Below are 27,769 nucleotides of genomic sequence, written 5' to 3'. Positions count from 1 at the left end.
CTTGATGTCCGTTTCCGATGATCTACTTAACGGACTCCTTAATTTCACCTTAGTTAACGATGCTATTCAAATCTCGGACTTCGAGGGTCAATTTACCTGCAGTAGTTACCACCATTCCTTGGCCAGCTACTGACTCTTTTACATGTTGGATAAACTTCGAGACATCTTTTACTTCTTTGACTTTTAAGAGAAGGTCTTCTTTCTTGGCGAAAATAACACTCTCGACTATAACTCCTGTCTCTTTGGGGTTAAAGCTCGTTTTCATCATTTTAGTACCCCGAAGGTTCTTCCTTTCCAAACCGTTACCAGGACTTTAGTCATCGTGTCAGGGTTTTTATTTTGGCCTCTTCCCTCTTGCCTCAGATAACCTTCTTTTTATTAAAGTTATCAGCTCTTTGCCATTTTTAAGGGCTTTCCAAAGGACTCCTATTTCTTTTGGTACGGGCTATGTTCTTAAGGGCAGTGTTTAGAGTTCTTTTCTGCACGTGCTAACGGAAATTATCTCTTCTCATCTCCCTGCATTGCAGGGATTCAAAACATACCTTCCACCGTTTAGTATAGTTCTCTTTTTTAGCAAGCACAAATTTTCTGGTATCCTCAGCAGCTTTCAATTGTTTAGGAGCCGCTTTAATACCATTCTTTACTACGTGAGCAGAATTTCCTTACTTCTTGTTTATAGCTTCAAGCGTTTTTTCAAGCTCACTTGTTTCAAGTTGAACTAGATCAATCTCTTCATTTCCCATTGTTTTCAGCTCTGCACCATTGTTTTCCATGGACTCGAGCATGTCTTGCATCTTATTATTGAATACGATGACGTTGCTATTCTTACTCACGTTGCTGCCAATACCCGAGAAACTTGTTCATCGTCCTTTACCTAAAAACTGCCATAGGACTTCCAACAGTCCCTGCTGGCCAGGAAAAGCGTCATTGTTCCCCCCCCCCTGACTGCGAGGTCAGCGACAGTCACCCGGGCTTTTACCAGAATGAAACTGCGGTAACAGTAGTAGTAATAGTAGTAGTAGTAGTACTAGACGTGGTATTAGTAGTAATGGTTTTTTTTTTTTTTTTTTGTGGAGGGAGGGGAAATGCATTGAGGCGCACCACAGGGACAGCGGTAGTGTGGGACTCAGTGCATTTTTTTTATTAGACCACCCATACCCACTAAACCCCCCCCCCATGCCGCGTGGCTTTTAATCCACACCGCAACCGCGTTAGCATTACTTCAGGGTGGAGCCACCTGGGAGACCATCGCGTCTCACAGCATTAACGAGCTAACTCGACACCACTTGCTAGAGGTTCTGATGCTCTCGAGTCCTGACAAGGACTCGGGGTCCCTGAGGACCAGTGACCTTTCAAGCGCTCGATAGTAGGCCGCTAACCTAGCACGCACCACTATAAGCTTGATGCTTTCCCTTGCTGATAGGTACAAAGTACCCAGCACAGCGTGGATCCACATTAGCCTGCCTTTCAACTCAAGGCCTTATTGCCTTATTTTTATCCTGCTTGAGCCTTACCCCTGGCTTCTTCTAGCACTTTTTTAAATGAAGGGCAGCTCTCCCTTAGTATCCCTGTGTTTGTTTAGTGAGAGTGTGGTGCATGTATCTGAGAAGAAGGTTTTAACCGCCGCTTACTTCTATACACGACAAGTGCTAGTTTTTGTTGGCCCGCATCAAGCAATGGAGTGCCACCCACGGCGGCAGCAGAAAGCGAAGAACAAGGAGCACAAGCAGAGCCGGCCCATGCATCCACACCGGTAAAGACAAGGGGCACTAGTCTCCCGTCCACACCACTACAGATACACACACTAACGCCACACACGCCCCCGACCACTACCACAGAGAGCAACCCCAGCTGCCCATCGTTACCTCATGTCTTTGGAGGATGCCCCTATCCGCCACCCAGGGAAGCGCCCGGTATGGAGAAATTAACGAAAACCCCATTAGTAGTAGTGGTAGCATTAGTAGTAGTAGCAGAACTAACAGTAGGAGTAGTAATAGTGGTAGTAGTAGCAGCAGCAGCAATACTAGCAGTTGTAGCAGTAGTAGCAGTAATCGTAGCAATATTTTTTTTTTTTTTTTTTTTTTCAAGGGAGGAAAAATGTATTCCGGCGCACTGCAGGGATAACGGTATTGTAAGACTCAGTGAATTTTTTTCATTATACTATTAATACCCACTAAACCCCCCAATGCCATATGGCTTTAATTCCACCCCAAAATCGCGTTAGCATTACTTCAGGGTAGAGCCACCAGGAATAACATCGTATTTCACAGCTTAAGCGAGTAAGCTCGCCATCAATTGCTAGAGATGCCAATTCTCTCGAGTCCTGAAAAGGCTGCTTCCTTAGCAAGCGCCACTAAATGCTTGATCCTTTCCCTGGCTGATAAGTAAATGTACTAAGAGCAGCATGGGTCCGCATATGCCTATTTTCTTCTTTACGGCTGCCTGAGACATGTCCATATTACAGGCATTTGTAACACCTTGTTACTTCGATTCTTCGTCGGATTTGGCAACTTACGAAGCCAACTCTTCACATGCTTTCACCCTCTACTTGTCCAGCAGTTGCTTCGTCCACCGTTATCAACGCCAGCCTCTGTCCTTTGGCATTTGGTTTTGAAGAGAGGTACTTCTGGCCCCTGGCTCCTAAGTCCAAAAGTTTTAGCAAAAGCCTCTTACACCTCATCTTTCTCAACAATAGCATCCAGGTCTTGGACCTCTAGTGTCACTTTTTTGTTAGTCATTTCAACAATACCCTGTCCGGCTACCGATTTTTCAATTTGCTGTAAGAATGCAATCGCATCCTCTTAAAATCGTACTGAACAGTGGAAGCCAATATCACGCCCCTTTTTTTCGAAAATAAGTATCTGGAAAAAGTGAAAACCAGAGCAGCAGCCCACTTCGTTGCCAAAGATAAGCGCTACTTGCTCAGACCGGCCGGGAGTCACCACTCTCCCTCATCCCACTCACGGTTACTGCCTTGACGTTTTGGACAAAGTGAAAAAAGGATGATTGTGTGTAGTGAGCGTTTATGCAAGAAAACAAAAGTGTCTTAGCACGACAAGCAGCAGGCATACAATCCCACGACTGGAGCAGAGAACTCACCAAAATGAGCTGGCAGGCACAATGTACTGTAAGTGCCGCCATGTAGCCTCGTCAGTGGCAGTAAGCTTACATTAGTCAGCCCACCATTTTTTTTTTTGTTAACGAGGCGTACTGTCATATTAGATGTGGTAACCCGGCATTAACCGAGCCTCATCGTCCGGCATCACCCACCGCCAGGACCCCCACATCAGCCGGAGGAAAGCCCCGCCATCCTCAACCCGAGACAACAGTGTAGCGGGAGTGTAATGCCTGTATCTGAGAAGAATGTTATTATCACCGCTTAAACCGACTCGGTGTCCCTCAGGACCAGCACCCTGTCTAGCGCTCCATAGTAGGCCGTTGACCTAGCAAGCACCATGCATTCCCTTGCTAATAGGTACAAGTACTTAGAGCAGCGTGGGTACACATTAGCCCACCTTTCTACTCAAGGCCGTCTCGCCTTATTTGCGTCCTGCTTGAGCTTTTTTTCTGGCCATTTCTAGCGCTTTTCTAAACAGCAGGCAGCTTTTTCTGCCGGTTTCGTGCTTGTGGTCCGTCGTTGGACAGAAAAAACACCGTGCTTGGCCTGAAAACTCTTACTTCCGGTGGTTGCAGCTTTCACACCAGAAGCAAAGCTTGGACCTACTTTCTTCTTTAGAGTTGCCCGACACATGTCTACATCCCAGGCATTGGTAATATCTTGTTACTTCGATTCTTCGTCGGAATTGGCAGCTTACAAAGCCGAGTCTTAACCTGCCTTCATTCTCTACTTGTCTAACAATTGCTTCGTCTACCGTTATCAATGCCAGCCTCTGTCCTCTAATGTTTGGTTTTAAGAGAGGTACTCTAGGCTCCTGGCTATCTCTAAAAGTCTTGACAAAAGCCTCTTTAACCTCGTCTTCCTCAACAAAAGCGTCCAGGTCTCGGACCTCTCGTATCACTTTTTTCGTGCTTATTTTGACAGTTTTTTGTCCAGCTACCCACTTTTCAATTTATTGTGACAATGCAATCGCATCCTCTACATCTTTGGCTTTTATCAGTATGTCTCCTTTCCTTGTGGTAACAACACTTTCAACTGCGGCATTAGCCTTGTCAGGGTCAAAGTTCGCCTTCATTGACTTTAGCACATTAGCAAAGGTCTGCCCTGCGGACATCTTGACTAGTACTGTTGTCATCAGGTCAACTGTCTTCTTTTGGTCTTTTAGTCGTTCAGGAGAACCTCTTCTCGTTGGCCCCTGCCTGTTTTCTTTTTTTTAGAAAACATGGCTTGTTGGCATTTTTCAGGACTGTCTTATGAACTCCTGTTTCTTTTAACCCGGTCTATTTTCTTAAGGGCAGTGTTCAGGTTTCTTTCCTGAACATGCCATCGGAAATTATCCCACCTTTGTTCCCTCCACTTCAGGGATTCAAAATAATTTTTCCAAGATTTCATAAACGCGTCGTCTTGAAGCCAAAAGCGTTGCTTTCTTCCCTCTGCTTCTTTAAGGTGTTTAAGCGCAGCTTTAAGACCATTTTTAACAGCGTTAACCTTGTTTCATTACTTATCATTCATTACTTTCAGCATCTCTTGAATCACTTTTATTGCCCATTGAACTTGCTCAATTTGCTGCCGTCGCCTTACTCTAAGCTCAGCACCAGTGTTTTCCAAAGAGTCATGCTCCTGGGTCTGGTTGCTGACACGTTCTTACACTCACTGACGTTACCAGAGATGAGTAGAGAGATTGCTAACGCCAATGCTACGATGCGAGACGACATTTTGGCACTGATCGGAGCACCCCGCCGCGGCCAGCCGTTGAACCGGGCGCACATCTCAGTACTCGTATCGGACAGCGTGCGCCTACGAGAAGAGGAGTGGATTCGCGTAGAAATGGTCATATAGGCGCACATTTTAGAGAGACCTGGAAGGGGTATACCAAATGTGTGTCTGCGAGAAGAGGAGTGGAAATGTTGACTATAGCTATATATCTGAACGCAGAGCCAAAGCAAGTGACGACACGAGTTTTTCTCTTTTGAATGCAACCGAGTACATCGAATATATATATATTAAACTGATTTTTGCTCTCGCTCTTTTTCCTTTTTCCTCTACTTTTAATACTTATTTTGAAATTCAGTATTATTTTGAAAAAGAAATTTAACCTGAACGATGAACTGCATTGAAAAAAAAAAATTTTTTGGAAAGTTGAAATTGATCCCGTGATAGCAAAACAATTCGAACGGCGGCATAAGCATCAAGCAACGCAGCTACCGAAACTTTTTGTAATTTTAATAATTTCATTGAAAAGCTGAGGTTAAAATACGTCGGAAATGCTTACTCCGATTTATCTTCCTCATTAATTTGATACTGTAATCAAAGCATGAAAAGTGGTCTCGCGCGCAGCCTGTGCGATTTGACGTGAAATGCCTCATATACGATATACTCGGTTGCATTCAAAAGAGAAAAACTCGTGTCGTCACTTGCTTTGGCTCTGCGTTCAGATATATAGCTATAGTCAACATTTCCACTCCTCTTCTCGCAGACACACATTTGGTATACCCCTTCCAGGTCTCTCTAAAATGTGCGCCTATATGACCATTTCTACGCGAATCCACTTTTCTTCTCGTAGGCGCACGCTGTCCGATACGAGTACTGAGATGTGCGCCCGGTTCGACGGCTGGCCGCGGCGGGGTGCTCCGATCAGTGCCAGAAAGTCGTCTCGCATCGTAGCATTGGCGTTAGCAATCTCTCTACTCATCTCTGACGTTACTGCCTATGCTCTAATAGTAGTGGTAGTGGTAGTGGTAGTATGGCTATCGAGTGATGCCATGAAAAAAGAGAAAAGATTGTGTGATGCTTCGTCCCAGGAGCAGGCCAGGACTCATCAGTAAGGCTGATGATGTGCTCCTTGCCTTAGACACCTATATCGTGGGGATACCCTAGCTCAATCTTAAACGCCCATATATTAACCAACATGAAATCTGGGCCAGAGCGCTTACTGGCCGCTTTATTAATAAATAAAATAATTTGATAACACACTCACCAATTTCCAAACAACCCCGGGCGATTACTGGTCACTTTATTAATAAATAAATCAATTCAATACCACAAGCGCAAATCCCCAAACAACCCGAAGCGCTTACTGGCCACTTTGTTATTAAATAAATTAATTAAATAACACAAGCACCAATCACCTCACAACTCGGGGCGCATACTGGTCGCTTTGTTATTAAATAAATTAATTTCGTAACACAAGCGCCAATCACCACATAATCCGGGGCGCTAATTGTTTGGGGATTTGCGCTTGTGGTATTAAATTAATTTATTTATTAATAAAGCGACCAGTGATCACCCCGGGTTGTCTAGAAATTGGCGCTTGTGTTATTAAATTAACTGATTTATTATTAAAGCGACCAGTAAGCACCCTGGGTCATGTGGGGATTGGCGCTTGTATTATTTAATTTATTCATTTAATAACAAAGCGACCAGTAAGCACCCCAGGTTGTGTGGTGATGGGCGCTTGTGTTATTAAATTAATTTATTTCACAACAAAGCAAACAGTAAGCGCCCCAAGTTGTGGGGGGATTGGTGCTTGTGTTACTAAATTAATTAATTTATTATTAAATCGACCAATCAGCGATCCAGGTTGTGTGGTAATTGGTGCTTGTGTTATTAAATTTGTTTAATGACTAAGCGACCAGTAAACGCCCCGGGTTGTGTAGTGATTGGTGCATGTGTTACTTAATTTATTTATTTAGTAACAGAGCGACCAGTAGGCCTACCGGGTTACTAGGTCAAATATCTTGGGGTTTATTTATTAATTTGTTACGTATGAAATACTGTCGTGTTATCTGGGTTTTCACGTCTTGCTCCATATAGCCAATTTGAACTTCGCGCTTCTTTGGGTGCCACTGTCGAGAGCACTGGGTGGTAGTGGTAGCGGTAGTAGTGGTAGTGGTGGTAGTGGTAGTGGTAGCTGTAGTGGCGGTAGTAGTGGTAGTTTTTTTTTTTTTTTTTCGTGGAGGGAGGGTAAATGCATTGAGGCACACCGCAGAAACAGCGGTAGTGTGGCACTCGGTGGATTTTTTTTATTAGACCACCCATGACCAACTAAACCCCCCCCCATGCCGCGTGGCTTTTAATCCACACCGCAACCGCGTTAGCATTACTTCAGGGTGGAGCCACCTGGGAGACCATCGCGTCTCACAGCATTAACGAGCTAGCTCGCCACCATTTGCTAGAGGTGCTAATGCTCTCGAGTCCTAAAAAGGACTCGGGGTCCTTGAGGACCAGCACCTTGTCTAGCGCTTCATAGTAGGCTGCCTACTTGGCCAGCACCACTATAAGCATAATGCTTTCCCTTGCTGATAGGTAAAAAGTAACCAGCGCAGCGTGGGTCCACATAAGCCTGTTTTTTATCTCAAGGCCTTTTTGCCTTATTTTGGTCCTACTTCAGCCTTATCCCTGGCCTCTTTTAGGGCTCTTCTAAATAAAGGGTAGCTTCCGCTGCCCGCTTCGTGCTTGTTTTCCGTTGATGGGCAAAGGAAGCACCGTGCTGGACCTGGGCACTCTTTCTTTCGGTGATTTGAGCTTCCACACAGGAAGCAAAGCTTGGATCTGTTTTCTTTCTTACAGTTGCCTGAGACGTGTCCATATTCCAGGCATTTGTAATATCTTGTGACTTCATTTCTTCTTCGAATTCGGCAGCTTACAAAGCCAACTCGTAACCTGCCTTCCTTTTCTACTTGTCGGGCAGATGCTTCGTCCACCTTGATTAAAGCCAGCCTCTGTCCTTTGGCATTAGGCTTCAAGAAAGCTACTTCTGAATCCTGGTTCTTAAGTCCAAAAGTCCTAACGAAAGCCTCTTTGATCTCATCTTCCTCTACAATGGCATCCAGGTCTCGGACCTCTAAAGTCACTTTTCTGTTGCTCATTTTGACAGTACCTTGTCCGGCTACCGATTTTTTAATTTTCTGTGAGAATGCAGTAGCATTCTCTACACTTTTGGCCTTAATAAGTATGTCTCCTTTTTTTGTAGTGACAACACTTTGGACTGCCACGTTAACCTTATCGGGGTCAAAGTTCGCCTTCATCGTCTTCAGCACCGTTGCAAAGGTCTGTCCTTTAGCCATCTTCATTACTACTGTTGTTGTGGCGTCCACTTTTTTCTTCTGGCTTGTTTTGTCATCCAGGAGAATTTCTTCTTGTTTGCCACTACCTGTTTTCTTTTTCTTTGAAGACATAGTCTGCTGGCGTTTCTCAGGGCTGTCCGATGGGCTTCTGTTTCTTTTACTTCTTTCTATTTCTTTTAGGGCAGTATCCAGGGTTTTTTTCTGTACATGCCATCGTAAATTATCTCGCCTTTGTTCCCTCTACTGCAGAGATTTGAACGACACCTTCCAAGCGTTTGCACACACTTCTTCTTCATGAAGAAAGCCTTTTCTTAGCACCGCTGCCTCTTGAAGGTGGTTAAGCGCGGCTTTGAGCCCATCCTTAACAACATTTGCTGTGTTGCCGTACTTATCGTTTATTAATTGTAGCGTCTCTCTAATATCTTGTGTTGCTGATTCCACTTTATCAGCCACTTGCTGTCCCTTTACTCTGAGCTTAGCACCATTTTCTTCTAAAGAGGCAAGCTCTTTCTGGGTTCGGTGACTAAATACCGATACGTTGCTGTCCTCGGTGTCGTTAGTGCCTATAATCAACAGGTTTCCTCTTCGTCCTTTGTCCGTTAGGAAGGGCCATGGAACATTAAGCAGTCCCTGATGGCCATGAGACACGTCTTTATGCCCCCCCCCTTTCAGAATCCGTGGGGCCTGCGACAGTCACCCGGGCTTTCACTGGATCGGAACTGCCGTCAGATTCCCTCAGAGAGGTTATCACCTGGGGTACAAGTTTTGCATCAAGGTGTTTCATATTGGCATCTTTTTTAATAACGTACTGACTCGTGAGGGCCAGCACTACCTTTTTTTCTAGAAATAAGTATTTGGAAAGGGTTAAAACCAGGGCAGCGGCCCTATCTGTGACCAAAAAGGACCGCTACTTGCTCGGACCAGCCGGGAGTCGCCCCTCTCCCTCATTTCCACCCGCGGAGACTGCCCTGGCGTTGAGTAACAGGTCTAAGAATAGTGTTCGTATTTAATGTATGTATATGTATGTACAGAACGGTCATCCCAGCAAGACGAGCAGCACTTTACAGTCCCACGGCCGCGCAGACAACCCAACAAAACGAGCTGGCGTAAGGCACTAAGGTGCCACCATATAGCCTCCTCAGTGGTAGTAAGCCTAGATTAGTCGGCCCACCACGTCTTTTTTGTTTATGAGGCGTACAGCCATATCAGATGTGGTTACCCAGACTTACCTGGGCCTCATCATCCGGCTTTACCTACCGCCAGGTCTCCAACGCAAGCCCGGAAAAAGACCCGCCACACGCAACCCAGAACAATTCGTAAGTGTCCCTGTGTTTGTTTAGTGAGAGTGTGTGATGCATGTATCTGAGAAATTTAGACCACCGCTTACTTCTATACACGACAGGTGCTAGTTTTTGTTGGCCCGCATTAAACAATAGAGTGTCATCCACGGAAGCAGCAAAAAGCGAAGAACAAGGAGCACAAGCAAAGCCGGCCCATGCATCCACACCGATGGAGATATGGGGCACTAGTCCCTTGTCCACATCGCCGCAGATACACACGCCAACGCCACACACGCCTCCCGATCCACGCTTCCGACCACCACCACAGAGAGCCACCCCAGCTGCCGATCGTCACCTCATATTTTAAGAGGATGCCCCTATCCGCCACCCGGGGAAGCGCCTGGTATGGAGAAACTAGCAAAAATCCCACCCCAGTGAGACAGAAGACAAAAGAACACGCCAGTATAGGGCTCATGGAGCTCTCTGATTGGTCAGAGGAAGTCTGTGTTGACTACATTGCAAACTAATAAAACGTATCACGTATCACACAGTACACGGACTTGTGTTGAAGTAATACTCAAGCGCTTATAATGCTTGTAGTACAAATTTTGTCTATATATATTCACATAGGATTGTACTACTTGAGACATTGTATTAATTTGTGATATAATAAACAAAGACGCTTTTAATGGAGCTGAAACAAGCCCCACGCCGGAGCAGCCTCACCAGGGACGAATCAGACCTGAGGGGCCCCAAGGCTAAAAAATTTTTTTTTGTCCTGATCCATTCGAAAAACGCAACATATAGTTGCGATTCTCCCATTCGCAATCCCTGCAACTTTTTAAAGCCGTAAAAAGTCGTCAGGCTGGGAAAACGAAGAGTTTTCCGTAGATGCGTACATACGCGTATACGAAAAAAAATAAAATAAAAATTTATAACTTATTTTTCGGATCTTTGCCACCTTAAAAGTTAAGATATGTTTAAATCACTTCTATACACGATATTTACGAGTTTTCCAAGCCGTGAAAGGCCGTAAAATGATGAGTTTTCCGCCAATACGCAAATACGCGTGTACAAAAAAATCAGAAAAAATTTATAACTTGTTTTGGGCTCTTGTGCCACCTTAGAAATTGAAAGAATATGTTTTTTTCACTTCCATACACGATACCTATGAGTTTTCGGAACCGTGGAAGGTCACCAGGCTTGGAAAATTGTGAGTTTTCCGACGATGGGCAAATACGTATATACAAAAAAATCAGAAAAAACTTCATAACTTTTTTTTTGGCTCTTGTGCCACCTTGGAAATTGATAGAATATGTTTCTTTTACTTTTATACACCATACCTACAAGTTTTTTAAGCCGTGAAAGGTCGCCAGGCTTGGAAATTAGTGAGTTTTTCGACGATGGGCAAATACGTGAATACGAAAAAATTGGAAAAAAATTTATAACTTTTTTATGGGCTCTTGTGCCACCTTGGAAATTGATAGAATATGTTTCTATCACTTCTATACACGATCTTAATTAGTTTGTCAAGCCTTGTAAGGCCGCCAGGCTTGGAAAATGATGAGTTTTCCGCCTATACGCAAATACGCGTATACAAAAAAATCAGAAAAAAATTTATAACTTGTTTTGGGCCCTTGTGCCACCTTAGAAATTGAAAGAATATAATTTTTTCACTTCCATACACGATACCTACGAGTTTTCGGAACCGTGGAAGGTCACCAGGCTTGGAAAATTGTGAGTTTTCCGACGATAGGCAAATACGTATATACGAAAAAATCAGAAAAAACTTTATAACATTTTTTTTGGCTCTTGTGCCACCTTGGAAATTGATAGAATATGTTTCTTTTACTTTTATACACCATACCTACACGTTTTTTAAGCCGTGAAAGGTCGCCAGGCTTGGAAATTAGTGAGTTTTTCGAAGATAGGCAAATACGTGAATACGAAAAAATTGGAAAGAAATTTATAACTTTTTTATGGGCTCTTGTGCCACCTTGGAAATTGATAGAATATGTTTCTATAACTTCTATACACGATCCTAATTAGTTTGTCAAGCCTTGTAAGGCCGCCAGGCTTGGAAAATGATGAGTTTTCCGCTGATTCGCAAATACGCGTATACACAAAAATCAGAAAAAAATTTATAACTTTTGTTTGGGCTCTTGTGCCACCTTGGAAACTGATAAAATATGTTTTTATCACTTCTATGCACAATACCTACAAGTTTTCCAAGCCGTAAAAGGCCGCCAAGCTTGGAAAACAGTAAGTTCTCCGCCGATGGGCGAATACGTGTATACGAAAAAATCGGAAAAAACTTTATAACTTTGTTTTGAGCTCTTGTGCCACCTTGGAAATTGATAGAATATGTTTCTTTTGCTTCTGTACACGACCTTTAATAGTTTTTCAAGCCATGAAAGGCCGCTAGGCTTGGAAAATGATGAGTTTTTCGCCGATACGCAATTACGTGTATACAAACAAATCACAAAAAAATTTATAAGTTTTTTTGGGCTTTTGTGCCACCTTGGAAATTGACAGAACCTGTTTCTATTACTTCTATACACAATTCTTACTAGTTTTTTTAGCCGTGGAAGGCCACCAAGCTTGGAAAATGATGAGTTTTTCGCTGATGGGCAAATACGTGTATACGAAAAAATCGGAAAAAACTTCATAACTTATTCTTAGGCTCTTGTGCCACCATGGAAATAGATAGAATATGTTTTTATCACTACTATACACGATCCTTATTAGTTTTTGAAGGCGTGAAGGCGGCCAGGCTTGGAAAGTGATTAGTTTTTTGCCGATACGCAAATACGCGTATACAAAAAAATCAGAAAAAAATTTATAACTTTTTTTTGGGCTCCTTTGCCACGACAAAAACGAATAGTATAACTGGTCTATTATATCCCATCGAAATCCTTATGGATTTTTCGGGCCGTGAAAGGCCGCTAGGCTTGGGAAATATAGAGTTTTCTATTTCACGCAATTAAGAATACGTCGGATAATCAATTAAAATTCCTTACACCTATTTTCGACAGCGTTTTGCCATTCAAAATTTGAGTGTTATTTATTTTAAATTTAATGGTCAACTAATTATATTAATTTCGAGATACACCTACGCCTTTCTGCTTTGGGAAACACAGATTGTTCGGGCCATTCGCCACTACCACTAGGCGTACAGCGAAAAAATGATCAAATTATTATGGATTTTTTACGTTTGGTCTGCCGTGAGTTTTTATCTACTTCATTTTTATATTACTTTAACTAAAATTAAAAATTATTTTTCAATACATTTAGTTGTCGTTTAAAAGTTTGTGAATTATATTAATACATGCTTTAGTGAATAAATAATAAATCTTAAGTTGCTGGTTAAGTTATGGTATTTTTATTTTCAAATTAAGAACTGTTATAACTGGTAATGTTGTTATAGAAAATGAAAATTTTTAAAATAATCCGCCCTTTGATATATATACACACACTTGTGTGTGTGTGTGTGTACATTGCAAACAAACTGTTGCGGAATACGAAGTGCAAGTCTATGCATGAATCAACTCGCGTTTGCCTGCTGCTGCATCATTACTACTTCGCTGCAACGTTAAGGTAGGTCCAGCATTATTTGCTTACTGTTATCTGCGAACTTTGCGCGACATTATATTGTTAGACAATGCGAAGTTAGTAGTGTTTTTACGTTATTGTAAGTTGTGCGCTATTATTATATAAGAAGAGATATACTGAACGATAGGATATAAATACATCAGGTATTTTATATAAATCGGGATAAAAAATCGAATTGGCCTGGATACAGAGGATACAGAGGTATTAAAAATCTCGCAAGTCTGTGTGTCAAAGTACGTGTGTTTTGGTGAGGCTACCACAAAGATCAAGTATCGAGTGTGTGATCAGTGTGTATAAAGTGTACAAGTGCACAAGTGCGCAAAAAAAACCAACACCTAAAAAGATAAGTGAGAGTGAATAGTATTATTTATAATTTAATGGCATTGCCTACAAGCGCTTGCATCAAAAACTTTTGTCATGTGACCAGTACGTCTCAATGAGATGCCTGCCTTTTTTGAAATTATCACAACACAAGGTAATTTTTTATTTTTTGTTCAGAGTTTGAAGTATGAAAACTTTGTTTTTATAAAGCTTTCTGTTATTTAGAATTTGAAAAGCGAGTTGGAAAGAGATTTCTTATACACGAGACAATTGTGAGCGTCGAAGGAAGTAGAATGTACGAAACGTCGCCTCCACACGTGCGTACATACACTGCTGCGATGGAGCGCATTAAATTCCGTGAATTTTCTAAAAGCATGAAGCCGAAAATTTTGTTGCCCCGGTACAGAGACGATAGCTACTTTGCACTTGTCATGCTGTAAATCGTAACAACAACTTGAAGCAGAATGGTCTGAATCATTTTGTAGTCGTAAATATAATTGGTAAAATTATTTTATTGTAATAGTGTGTATTTTTTATATTTTTCAGGTAAAAAAAACTACTTGTAGTAAACGTCTGTGATTTTTTTATTACAAGATAAGACAAAGAACGTAAATTGGGAAAACTCTATGTCATAAAAAGAAATATGATTATACTTACTGGAATTTTAATTAATATACTTGATATTTTCTCACGCAGAGAGCTCGTTTACATACTTATTTTTTAAGTAAAGCTGATCATGAGCATTTATAGTAAGAACCAGAAAATATTTGCAATGAAAAATTCAACGTCCGAATATCTCATGACAATCGCTGAAGACGTAATAACAAGCTCACCAAATTTAAACGTACTTGCTTATTGTAACGATTTAAACAGCGTAAATTATAGAAACGTAAAATGGAAGCGTTTTGTGTCGGTTTTACATGGAACTCGAAGAGATAGGACTATTGATGCTCACAGAAAAAAGGACAAAGCTATTTTTAGCCATCATTTTACATGTGTTCTTAATGTAGTCTCAGAAAAGCTTAAACAACGCGTTGACTTATTTAACAATCATAAATACTCTCTTCATAACAATAGCGACAACAAAAATGGAATGATTGATAACTTAAGGAGTACCGTCGAAACTAATTATAATAATATCAATCATCATTTTAATCATAATAATGATAACTACGTTAGTACTCCATGAGACAGCGAAAAAAATGAGAATACCAATTTATCAGACAGTTTCGATTATAATTTCGAATTTAATTTAAGTAACGAGTCACAAGTAAAAGAAAAAAACTTAGAAAAAGAAATTTATTACATAGAAAATAAAAGTTTTGTCGTGCCCAAAGAGTTTTGGCAGAAATTTTATGTATATTCTTCTTGTTTACTTCCCGGGTGGACGGATGTTTTTAACAATAATTCTTCATCAGAATATCCCTTCTGCGTGTTAAGCTTTAAGCGATATCGTTATGTTTCTTACGAGAAATTTAATAATCTAAGGGAAATTAAATTCGCAGCTTATGCTCAGTGTAAAAATTCATCGTGTACACCGTACAAATTCAAAGCTTTGTTCAGTATACCAATACAAATGGACGTAGATATTAAAGTATTTCAAATTTCCCAATATAATCATGATTCAAAAGATACATGTAGAAGATTTATAAAATGGGATCAACGACAAATTATTGCAAATAACGTTGAACGAGACGGACCTACTGTAACAAAACTAAAAATGCTCCAAAGTGTTCCATGTGAGGTTTTGAAAACTGGAAATTTGAATGATGCACCCGACTCTCAAACGTTACAAAAAATAAGCAGTGAAAATAACACGCAATACGATCTTGATAAAGATTTTACGACATTCATGTGGAAAATGATTAAAAAACAAAAAAAAGATTGGAAAGGGGACACTTTTGATGGATACATTCAAATGTATTCTGAGCAACCCTTTTACATCTCGTTAATGGCAGAAGAAGTATTGCGATGTATGTTATTACCAAAAAATCGACCTTTATTTCTGTACTTAGACGCCACAGGATCAATTGTAGAAAATCCACCAGAGATAAAAGAACCTGTATATAACTACGCATGCGTGATGCCGGGAAGTCGCGACTATTCTCCATTGGCGGTCGTTGAGTTCGTTTCATCAAGGCACAGTGTTAAAGATATAATAATTTCCCTATTTATGTTCTCTCAACGAGTGAATAAAATTACGACACATCAGCCAGCAATTGATAAGGTAGGAACGGACTTTAGCCTTGTGTTCAAAATTGATCTCAGTAAGATAGTGGACTGTATAATTTGTATCGCACGCCGGATTTGGGAGAGCGTGAAAAAGGATGTAAATAAAAAGGACACAATAACAAATGCACAACACACTTTTAAACACTTTAGCCGTTTATTATAAAAAAACAATCTCTCTATTTAATTTTACTTTAACAAGTCATGATACTTGCTTACTTACAAGATAAAAAAAGGAAGAACTAATTTTTGAGTCAGACGGAGAAATTACGTGTCAATCAAAAATGTGAATCGTTTTCGTTACAGAAATCTTACATAAAAACGATACACGTGCAAATTATAAACACGAGCGCAAAGCGACTTACCGAAAAGGGCGTTTGAGGCTGACTGACGATAACCGCAGCAGCAGCAAGCTGCTGGACAAAGGTAAGTATAAACAGAGTCTATTGGTGTATTAATAGACGCGTGCACGCTTATGATTGCCCCTGATAGGTAAGAGAATATCCTAAAGCGCGAGATTTCAAATCTCATAAGCTAAATTTTCTATTTACATCAGTACAATGTTACTGATGTTGCAGGTAGTCCCAAGGTTGATAGACAGAAGTATAACGAATGTATATCAATAACAAGTCTTAGAAGGACAAATGGGTGGATCGCATTCCACTAACAAAAATTCTAAATAATGAAAGTTTTTTTTTTTTTAATATAAAGACATTCAGCCGGTAACAATCAGTAATACTGATGATTTACATAGTCCCAAGGTTGATGGACAGGAGGATTGAATAATATACAATTAAGTACCGTGTGAATAAAGCAGTGGAACGCTTTCCACGTACAATAGCAAATAATTCAAAAAATAAAAAAAAAACATAATAAACAAGTTACGGATAATTTTATATATATTTTCGCAAGGTTTGTGACTTTTAGATATGAGATTTAATAATCATAATAGTAAATGAAAGAAAATAAAATGATCTAAATAAGACTAATTATTATTGTGTCCTGACTCAAGCTCAGATACGGTACGCAATAATATTAGTTTGTGTATTGGCCTTATAAAACTAGATGAAACGGTTCTAATCTTGGCGACTCTGACGAGAGACTTGGCATCGTTATAGACTTCAACAACCATGCCTAAAGGTCATTTACCAGGTGGAGAAGACTCGTTTTTTATAAGCACGAGATCACCAGGCTTAACCGAGCGTTGAGGATTCAACCACTTGCAACGACTTTGTAAAGTGGAAAGGTATTCAAGTGACCACCTTTTCCAGAAGGCTTGGAGACATTGTGTCACTAGCTTCCAGCGGTTGAGTGGCGATACCTTTTCAGAAAAAATATCGGGCTCTGGCACAAGAAATGAAGACCTCATGATCAAAAAATGAGCAGGGGTAAGAGGATCAAGCTCAGAGGAATCATCATTAAGGCGAGCCAAGGGCCGAGAGTTGAGGCATGCCTCTATTCTACACAATAAAGTAGAAAATTCAACTACTGTCAAAATCTGATCGCCGACTACACGCTTCAAATGGTGTTTAGCGGATCTGACTGCTGATTCCCATAAACCCCTAAAATGTGGAGCAGAAGCAGGAATAAAGTGCCACTGTGTACCTGATTTACCTAATTCATAGGCGAAATTAGGGTCACGACTACGTTCTACCAACATTATTTTCAACTCAGCATCAGCACCGATGAAATTCGTGCCATGATCACTGAATAAATCAGTGCAGTGGCCACGTCTAGAGATAAATCTGTGAAAGGCAGCTATAAAGGCCTCCTTTGTATAATCCTCCATAACTTCAAGATGTACTGCACGAGTTGACATGAAAATGAAAACTGCAATGTAACCCTTGAAAGTTCCTTTACCCTTGTGTTTTGACAAGCGTATTGAAAAGGGGCCAGCATAATCGATCCCTGATTTTTGAAAAGGAGGACTCTGAGTAACACGAGAACAAGGCAAGTCTCCCATTAACTGAATTTGTAATTTGGACTTATATCTTTTACAAGTGATGCAACGGGTAAGCTCAGCTCTTGCAGTCCGTCTACCACTTACAATCCGGTACGTTTGACGGAGTGTAATAATCGTCAACTGCACTCCACCATGTAAAAATAATCTGTGATAATAGTCAATGAGCATAAATGTCAACTAATCTCTATCTGTTAGTATCAAGGGATGTTTGGCATCATCATCAAGTAAGGCTCTACTCAATCTACCCCCAACTCTTATCAATTCGCAGTTTATAAACGGCGTAAGATTGAGCAAACGGCTAGATCGAAGTAGTGGTAAGCTATCTTCTAAACTACGATCTTGATTTTGAGTTAGTACCTTGAACTCAGCGGAAAAGTGACATTATTGATGCTGATAAACTAGACACAGTCTAGCACAATCAATTTCTGATGTTGAAAGGTGAATCGAGTCAACTTCAATAAAAGAATACAAGTCAATAAACTGCAAACTAGCCTGTAGAGGGGGCTTAAGACTTCCAGCTATAAGTAAATATGAATTTTTTTGTTTAACTTTATGTAAACAGCGGTATGTAAAACGAAAGCAATATGCTGTTACTCTTAGCAACCGTTCCTACTTGGAACGAGTTAATAGAGTCATATAAAAGGACTCAGAATTATTTACAAGACTATTTACAGAAGGCATTGAACTACTTACATTTATAGAGGAAAGGGCAATCATTTCTACTCCAAACTCTGGATAGTTAGAGTGCAATTCATGAAGAATCTTAGGGCCCTAAAACCATAATATTTAATTCAGCAATTGGCCCGGAAGAACACCTCTAGAAGCTACATCAGCTGGATTTTGCTTTGACGTGATATAATGCCACTTAGCATATGGAGTCAATTCATGAATTTTAAAACACCTATTAGCTATGAAAACTGGCCATTTGGAAGGAAGTCCATTGAGCCAATATAGTACATTCCTAGAATCGGACCACATGTAAACTGGTACTTCTTTCAATAAATTAACATCAACGAAATGACTAACTACTGTGGATAACAATTCTGCAGCACATAGCTCTAGACTTGGAATACTTAGCGTTTTAATTGGAGCTATTTTCGTTTTTGCTAACTAAAGATGTACAAAAATCTCACCCCACGTACAACGCGTAAATAGACAGCCGCTGCATAGGCGTTTTTAAAAGCGTCGGCAAAACCATGAAGTTCGAGAGATTCACAATCTAGTGAAAAATGATTCCATCTAGGTATTCGAACTTCGTTCAACAAAGGTGTTTCGCAAAACCGCTGAACTAACTCAACAAGCTGAGTTTCCGCAACATTAACCATAACTAGTGATTTTAGTGACAAGTTCGATCCTGAACCAAAGGGTATCTGACCCGATAACAACCAACCAATTTGCGAAGCAGAGGCAATTGGATAGTCAGGGGCTAATTTGCGAACTTCCTGACCGATAATAATTGCATGGACAGATGCATCTAACAAAATATCAATTTTATCCAAACTGTAAAATTCTGGATCTGCTAGAATTACATCCTTCCCATAATCTAAATTTGCCAAACGACTACCTAGAGGTGGTTTGTAGAAAGAAATTTTTGGCACGACTAACGCATTAACAAGGTGCTTAAAACCAGACTCAAAATGAGGCCTAAATTTGAAATCAATTAATTTACTAGCGTCCATGGAAATCAGTCCACCCACTCCTGACAGAGTCGTACTAACTGATCTCGGTTTCAAATGCAGCATATCACAGAGAGATTTAGTGATGAGACAACTCTGTGAGCACTGATCAATGAGAGCTCGTACCAATATGCGAGATCCGTCAGTAGCATACACGAAAACACGAGCAGTAGCTAGAAGCACTTTGGGTGAGACGATTTTATTACTACTACATGACTGTACATTCACACTAGACTCTGAAGAAATCTGAGCTTGGTTTTGTACAGTAAAAGAGTTCGTCAAGTTATTTACAGATTTTGTTTGCTTATTTTTAGCAGAGACAGATGTAGAGCTGGACTTATCCCCTCTGTGCATGATGGTGTGATGCCTTTGGTTGCAGTGTGAACACTTATTATCAACAGAGCACTCTCGATTAAGGTGAGGACCAAAACAATTAACACAGAGACGATGGGACTTCAGAAATTCCCGTGTATCGCTCCACTCCCGTGATTTAAATGAATCACAAGAGACAAGATGATGTTTTTGATTACAGAATTGGCAAGCAATGGAATCTGAAACAACTGTCTGATGTGCAGTAACACCAGATATAGGCTTACCACTAGAAGATCCCATATTTTTAAAAGAAGTAGTTGCGCAAATATTTACAATCTTATGTACAGATTTACAATGAAACGATTCCATTGTAATGATTTGTGCCGGAATGAAGTCTCGTAGTTAATCTAAAGGAGGAGGATCACTGCTACTACCTAACATTTTTTGCCAATCCTTGTTCGTTTGGAAATCAAATCTACTAACAACAAGAGCGATGAATATGTCAGCATCTCCTACTGCTCTCTCTCTCTAACGATATCAAGGAATCAACAGAACTTATCATCTCCTTAGATATGTGCTTCATTTCAGAGCAAGAACTGCCTCTCATAGCTTGACAACTGAGAATAGTAGTTGTATACGTATTAATGAGACGACGTTTATTATCATAATACCGGGTTATTCTTAAGATGCGCCCTAAGATGTTGATATTTAATTATAGCTGGTAATTCTTGCTTCCTATGGACTGTAGCCCCATAAACATCGCGAAAATTCTCCCAACTAGCAAAATCACCATCAAAGGATGGCAAGTCTATTGAAGGTAAAGAAGAGAAACTCTGAAACGAACTAACATTGGCATTGGCAGGAGGTAAGGTGCCTGTTGGATTCGAATGATCATGAAGCGAATTGAAAAAATCGTTAAAACCACCCTGATGGGAATAAAAAGTATCCTCCACCACTTCATAGGACTCATTTTTAAAATAATCATGAGTTGTGGGTAAAGGTTTTATATTCATAATATCATCATGAGTAGATTTAAACTGTTCAAAAGTATCTCTGAATTGTTGAAGCCTAGAGTCAGCAAGCTGCTGGACAAAGGTAAGTATAAACAGAGTCTATTGGTGTATTAATAGACGCGTGCACGCTTATGATTGCCCCTGATAGGTAAGAGAATATCCTAAAGCGCGAGATTTCAAATCTCATAAACTAAATTTTCTATTTACATCAGTACAATGTTAAGACACGTTATGAATTTTATTAATTAAGACACGTTTTTACAATATTTTCGTCCAAAAAACGCCCTAAAAGCATAATTGAATCACTAAAATTTTTCGAAAATGCTGATGAAAAAAGCAACGAAACTGAATTTGATGATAAAGAGGAAAAAAATTTTGAATATTTAATAAAGCAGGAAAGAATATACGACGAAATAGAGATTTATGAAGAGGCAAGAAAACTATCTCCTTTTTATAAATACTTTTTAAACTTACAAGAAGAAGTTTTAAGCACGAATAAATATTTAAAAAAACTAAACATTTTATATTGCGAAAATTTTATTCAATATTTACTTGAATACCTTATACCGTACGTTCCATTGTGATCTGCAATTGTGATATCTCGATTTAATTTAACAAGGGAATCAAATGCTACAGTTGAAAATTACTGGAACATTGAAAAAAATGTTTTCTTAGAAGGCAAAAAAAGAATCGTTGCTACTCGTTTCATACAAAAAAAGAAATCGTTGTTGAAACAAAAAGTTAGAGAAAGAACCTTCGAGTTAAAAACAACTAGAGTTTTACGACATCGTCGAAAAAAAGAAATGAAAAAGGATGGTAAGACTAAAACAAAAATAAGTAATGAAACTGAAGAGAGTATTAGCAGCAGCGAAGACGAAAAATTTCCGGAAGAGACGTGGAAAAAGTCTAACAAAAGAAGAAACATTTATTTTAAGAGAAGTAAATTTTTGTGTAAAAAACGGCAAATAAGTAAAAAAAATGCAAAAAAAAAAAAAAAATACATCAAAAATACATCGCAAACTAATACAAAAAAACGAAAACAATAACAAAAAAGAGTGTAAAAAGTAAAACGCATCTTAAGATGAAAAAACAAAAAAAACTTGACAAGACCTTTGAAATCACTGGCATGGAAAGTGATAACGACGTCAAAACTCTTACCGATTCTGTGGAAGAAGTGCATAAATTTGACTCTCATCCTGTAATGCAAAAAAATTACGAAATTTTTGAAAAACAGAACACAGAATAAGAGCTATCTTATTTAATGAATATTTTTCAAAGTCAAGAAGAAGATTATCTTTAAAATTTTTATTCCACTAAGATAACAGATGATGGTATAAATATTTATGTTGAAGGGTTAAAATCACTGTTGCCAAATGAACGGTTGGATGACAGTATAATAAACGCGTTTATGAAAATAGTAAGTAAAAACTGTGTTTCCATGCTTAGTGTCTTAGCGTTTGATACTTTTTTCATTATATCATTGTTATCAAAAGAGGGAATCAGTAACATGTGGAAAGATTGGGCTTCAAAAATAAATCTGTGGAATTTTAATGTTTGGCTTATGCCAATTAACGATAACATTATGCACTAGACATTGTTAATAATTGTGCCATCGTTAAAAAAGTTTATATACTTGGATTCTCTTCACGGAGTGCCTCCTAAAAATCTAATAGAGAATATTTGTTTATTAATCGAAATGTTTAGTGGTCTAATGATTCGTAAAGGACGGTGTGTATCATGGTCACAATGGATGTTATTCATTCCAAAAGATGTCCCACCGCAAACAAATTCTTTTAATACACACGGAAATTGCGGTACACACGTTTGTTTGTGGGCGTATATTATGTACGGGATCACAGTACGTATTTGAAGAAAAAGATATGCCAAATGTTCGAAAAAATTTGGTACTTTTATTAAAAAATTATAATGAAATAACATCACTACCAGCAAAAAAATCATTGAAAAATGAAAACATAACTAATGAATGCAAAGAAATCTCAAAAAAAATAAATATAAGTTCTATTACAATCGAAAGAGATTTGCCAATTCTAGGTTTTGAATCTACTATGGAATTTTTGTCAACGCTTTACTTATTAATAACAGAATAACTTTTTAAAATAATGTTTGCAGTTAACATCTAAAGAACTAATGATAATACGCTTGTCCCATGTTACAAATTTTAGATGTGTTAAAAATTAAGATAAGCTGTTAAGAGACTAGTTTAATACAATAACTGTGATCGCCAAAATATTTATCGTTTAATGTTATTTGTTATATCCCGAAAAATGTAACCCATAACTACTTCATGTTATGTAATTAAAATAAAAAATATTAAAAGAAGTGTATATAAAATGTATAACAATCGAATACTATACATTGTTAATATAATTTTATAAAGAAATAAACGATTTAAAAATGCTTATAAAAAAACATGTAATAACTATTTTTTATTATAAATAATATTGCAGTAAAAGTTTTTTGTTATTTCATTGCATACAATTAGATATAAGAAACTCGTAAAAAAAAATAAAATAAAATTAAATTAGATAAAAATTCACGGCAGACCAAACGTAAGAAATCCATAATAATTTTATCATTTTTTCGCTGTACACCGAGTGGTAGTGGCGAATGGCCCGAATAATCTGTGTTTTCCAAAGCAGAAAGGCGTAGGTGTATCTCGAAATTAATATAATTAGTTGACCATTAAATTTGAAATAAATAACACTCAAATTTTAAATGGTACAACGCTGTTGAAAAAAGGTGTAAGGAATTTTAATCGATTATCCGACGTATTATTATTAGCGTGAAATGGAAAACTCTATATTTCCCAAGCCTAGCGGCCTTTCACGGTCCAAAAAATCCATAAAGATTTCGATGGGATATAATAGACCAGTTATACCATTCATTTTTGTCATGGCACAAGAGCCCCAAAAACAGTTGTGATTTTTTTCTCAAATTTTTTATGTATACGCTGATAGGCGTATCCGCGAAAAACTCTCAATTTTCAAGGCCCGGCAGCCTTCCACAGCTTAAAAAGCCCATAGAGACTATAAGTAGATATAAAAGCGAAGTATTTCATTTATTTTTATCGTAGCACAAAAGCTAAAAAAAAAATATCATTTTTTTCCCGAATTTTTCCGTATACGCTAATATGAGTATCAGCAGGAAACTTATAATTTTGAAGGCAGGGCGACCCTTCACGGCTTAAAAACCTATAGAGATAAAAAGTAGGTATGATTGGAATGTATCTTATTCATTTCTATGGTGGCACAAGAGCGCCAAAAAAAAAAATGAGTTTTTCCTTAATTTTTTACGTACACACTGATACGTGCACCCACGAAAAACTCATAATTTTCTAAGCTTAGCGGCCTTTCACAGCTAAAAAAATCTAAAGAAATAATAAGTGTATATAATAAAAATATATTCTATCCATTTCTAAGGTGGCACAAGAGCCCCAACAAAAGTTATGATTTTTTTCCTATTTTTTCTGTGAAAATGCAGATACGCGTATCAGCGGAAAACTTAACTTTTCATGACTGGCGGCCTTCCACAGCTTTGAAAACCCATAGAAAGTGTATACAGGAGCAATGAAAACGTATTCTATTTATTTTTATCGTGGCAAGATACCTCTAAAAGATATTAATTTTTTCCCCATTTTTTCCCTAAACGCGTACATGCGTATTGGCGGAAAACTCTTTATTTTTCATGTTTGGCTACCTGTAAAGGCTTAGCAAACGAGTTAATATCGTGTATAAAAGTAATAGAAACATATTCTATTGATTTCCAAGGTGGCACAAGAGCCCAAAAAAAAGTTATAAATTTTTTTCTGATTATTTCGTATACGCGTATTTGCGTATCGGCGGAAAACTTATTATTTTCCAAGCCTGGCGGCCTTACAAGGCTTGACAAACTAATTGGGATCGTGTATAGAAGTGATAGAAACATATTCTATCAATTTTCAAGGTGGCACAAGAGCCCAAAAAAAATTTATAAAGTTTTTTCCAATTTTTTCGTATACACGTATTTGCCCATCGGCGGAGAACTTACTGTTTTCCAAGCTTGGCGGCCTTTCACAGCTTGGAAAACTTGTAGGTATCGTGTATAGAAGTGATAGAAACATATTCTATCAATTTCCAAGGTGGCACAAGAGCCCAAAAAAAAGTTATAAATTTTTTTCTGATTTTTGTGTATACGCGTATTTGCGAATCGGCGGAAAACTCATCATTTTCCAAGCCTGGCGGCCTTACAAGGCTTGAAAAACTAATTAGGATCGTGTATAGAAGTGATAGAAACATACTTTATCAATTTCCAAGGTGGCACAAGAGCCGAAAAGTAAGTTATAAATTTTTATTTTATTTTTTTTCGTACACGCGTATGTTCGTATGTACGGAAAACTCTGTTTTCCCAGTCTGACGACTTTTTACGGCTTTAAAAAGTTGCAGGGATTGCGAATGGGAGAATCACTACTATATGTAGCTTTTGTCGAATGGATCAGGACAAAAAAAAATTTTTTAGCCCCAGGGCCCCTCAGGTCTGATTCGTCCCTGGTGAGGCTGCTCCGGCGTGGGGCTAGTTTCAGCTCTATCCAGACCAATAGTTCTCGTTATTGCCTTGGTGGCGCTGCTTCAAAATTGTGCACGTAGCGAATAGTACTATTTCTTTTCCTCGATAAAACTTATTGGCCCAGAACACTCATAGCATACTTACTAGCATTATCATGAAAATAATTATTCAAATATCTGTACCTATTAATGATATTTGGATCACATGAGTGGTTCATCATGCTGGCAGCAGGATAAATAGCGGTTGCTATCCTGCATTGATACTCAGTAGAAATATTCTTTGCATTGGACACAGATATATTTAATCTTGTTATTGCATGCCCATTACAAATAAGTTGTAGCATGTGTCTTAAAAGAATTCCACTAACGTAATGTACAGAAAGACCTTCCGTCCACTCAGTGGATTGTAATTCTGATACTTTAGACATATTTAATTCTTCATTGTCGAATTTTAAAAATAAACTTTTACAAACATCAATCATTCTAAAAAATTTCGTGAATTTTCTCAAGTACATTGTCATCATCAAAGCAGACTGAAACATCAAAATTATATTAGATGATTAGAAATTCCTGTGATGATGATGAAATTTCCTTTCTTACAATGCTATAAAGAAACATATCTTGATTTGATATGTGCGCCATATTTGTGACGAGTTTTTGAACGGCGTTAAACTGAGCCTCATCATTTGTGTAACAGCTTATTAAAAATGTCCTTATTGTTAAATGGGCAATACCAATTTGATCCCACATCCCTATTTGATTTCCAAAACATTCCCATTGATGATAAGTTGACCAAGCATCCATTTGGCATTTTTTAGTGCAATATACTGCAGTAGTACAAAATGTACAACTTCATAAATAACATAAGAAAAGTCATTAATAGTTAATAAGAGGTTAAAAATGTCAACAAAGAGTACATGATGTCAAATTTAATATTTCAACACTCACGGGATGGGAGTGTCACCTTTCCCTTCACAACAATAGGTGCAAACAACCATACTATCTTTATTGTCTAACAAAACAAATGCAAAGGGCTTTTCAAAAAATAAAATTTCTCCTTTTTTTATATTTCTAGTTGCTACAACATATCGTCCTTTCATTTCTGAGAATTGCAAATTTAAAGCAGTTGATGCATTTGGAAAATTTGGATTTTCAGAAAATTCTTTTAACATATCTTGATGATTAATTACATGTACGTCTTTAATATTTTCAGAATTATCAGCATAGGCTAATAATAGATCCATTTGTTTTTTTATAAACTCTAAAAATTTTCAAATATAAATGCTAAGGGTAATATTCAACAGTACTTATAGTCAGTTCACATAAAAAACAAGCAATATTAAAAATTATGAAACCTTTTTTTGATGCTTCCATTGTAACATTATTATTCAACGATATTTGCAATTTAGAGAGAGCTTCTTCCATGAGACGTTTTTGGTGTAATTTAAAATAACACTGTGCTGCTCGTAAATATAATTTATAAATAAGATTCTCTGGATAATTCCATTGAATAGCTAGTTGAATATCTCGGGTACAAGACTGAAGGCAAATTTTTCCATGAAATTTCAGTAAGACAAAGTATAACAAATTCATTATCTTAATACGCCTACCTCATATTTTTCAGTATAAAATAAGGCCGCAGATCTATTAGCGACTGCTAGAGTCAAATCTTCACTTTCCCAAGGAGCCATTTGCATACTGGAATTGTAAAGCATAATGCTTAACTCATACTTTTTGTTTTCAAATGCCGTATTACCTCGCTTACGCAGTTCCTTACTTTTGTCTGAGTTTTTCTTACATACTAAATTATTATATTCTAGACTCTCAAACCATTGCAGAATATCCTTTCTGTTTTAAAGAAATTACTGAATTACAATTTATCAATAAACGTGTAAAAAGATTTTACCAACTTACCTTACACTCTCATTATTTAAGAAATGTTGCATTATTTCGAACTCATTTTTACTTTTACTTAAGCTGTATGGTTCATTGGTACGCACGATTTTTTGAAGAGTTTCTTGCCAATCCATGCTTAGTATTGTAAACATACGGCTATATTTTTTTTTTTTTTAACTTCTTGGCAACATCGGCTATAGGAGATAGAATTTTAGTCTTATTGAAATTTTTTATTTTTTTCGTCGATTTAAACTATGCGGAACTTGCATGCGTAGCTCCGCATGCGGAACCTTAAAGGCCTACGCAGTTAAAAACACAAGCAGATGCACAGGCATAGTGCACAAAAGACTATACGCTACATAGCTATACCAACTAAAATTGCGTGATGCACAGCGAGCAGTGGTGGGTTTCCGACACGATCTGGAGGTTTCTGACGCATACCTGTGAGAAACTTGTCATTAATGTCATAAACTTGCATGATTGTAAGAAATGTCAGAAACTCCAAAACATCGTTTCAAAGTCTAATAATCCGATTTGTGAGTGCATAAAATAGAGTTTATAACCTGAAATAGACAGTCACTTTACTTTACGACAATAAAAAGTATTAATTCAAAATGAACATATTATTCTAAGCTCATACAAATTTTAATTTTTGGTTGTAATATACCTTTTATTATTGTTGAATCAATCCATTTCAAAAATTTTGTTCGTGCTCTCAACC

At 38.2% G+C, this 27,769-nt stretch overlaps 1 protein-coding gene across 3 annotated transcripts in view; it reads right to left on the bottom strand.

Moving 5' to 3' along the window:
* LOC106642958 (protein-lysine N-methyltransferase SMYD4) overlaps positions 1 to 27,334 on the bottom strand; it is a 316,248-nt gene extending 288,914 nt beyond the window's left edge. For 2 of the 3 annotated variants that reach the window (XM_089594980.1, XM_089594982.1), the window contains exons 1-6: positions 27,067 to 27,334; positions 26,763 to 27,000; positions 26,508 to 26,691; positions 26,101 to 26,413; positions 25,753 to 26,002; positions 25,336 to 25,685 (exon numbers count right to left, since the gene is read on the bottom strand). In XM_089594980.1, coding sequence (XP_089451106.1) covers positions 25,336 to 25,685; positions 25,753 to 26,002; positions 26,101 to 26,413; positions 26,508 to 26,691; positions 26,763 to 27,000; positions 27,067 to 27,200 — 1,469 coding nt within the window. In that variant the 5' untranslated portion in view covers positions 27,201 to 27,334. The remainder of the gene's footprint in view (positions 1 to 25,335; positions 25,686 to 25,752; positions 26,003 to 26,100; positions 26,414 to 26,507; positions 26,692 to 26,762; positions 27,001 to 27,066) is intronic. The other variant, XM_089594981.1, reaches the window with a different exon arrangement.
* Between the last annotated feature and the right edge of the window lie 435 nt (positions 27,335 to 27,769).

Source organism: Copidosoma floridanum, unplaced genomic scaffold, assembly GCF_036245765.1.
Source record: "Copidosoma floridanum isolate Cflo_tuat_1 unplaced genomic scaffold, Cflo_Japanese_pri ptg000022l, whole genome shotgun sequence".
In the NCBI taxonomy this organism is placed as follows: Eukaryota; Metazoa; Arthropoda; class Insecta; order Hymenoptera; family Encyrtidae; genus Copidosoma; species Copidosoma floridanum.
The sequence above is the reverse complement of the archived record's forward strand: the minus strand, read 5'-3'. Positions and strand labels throughout refer to the sequence as shown.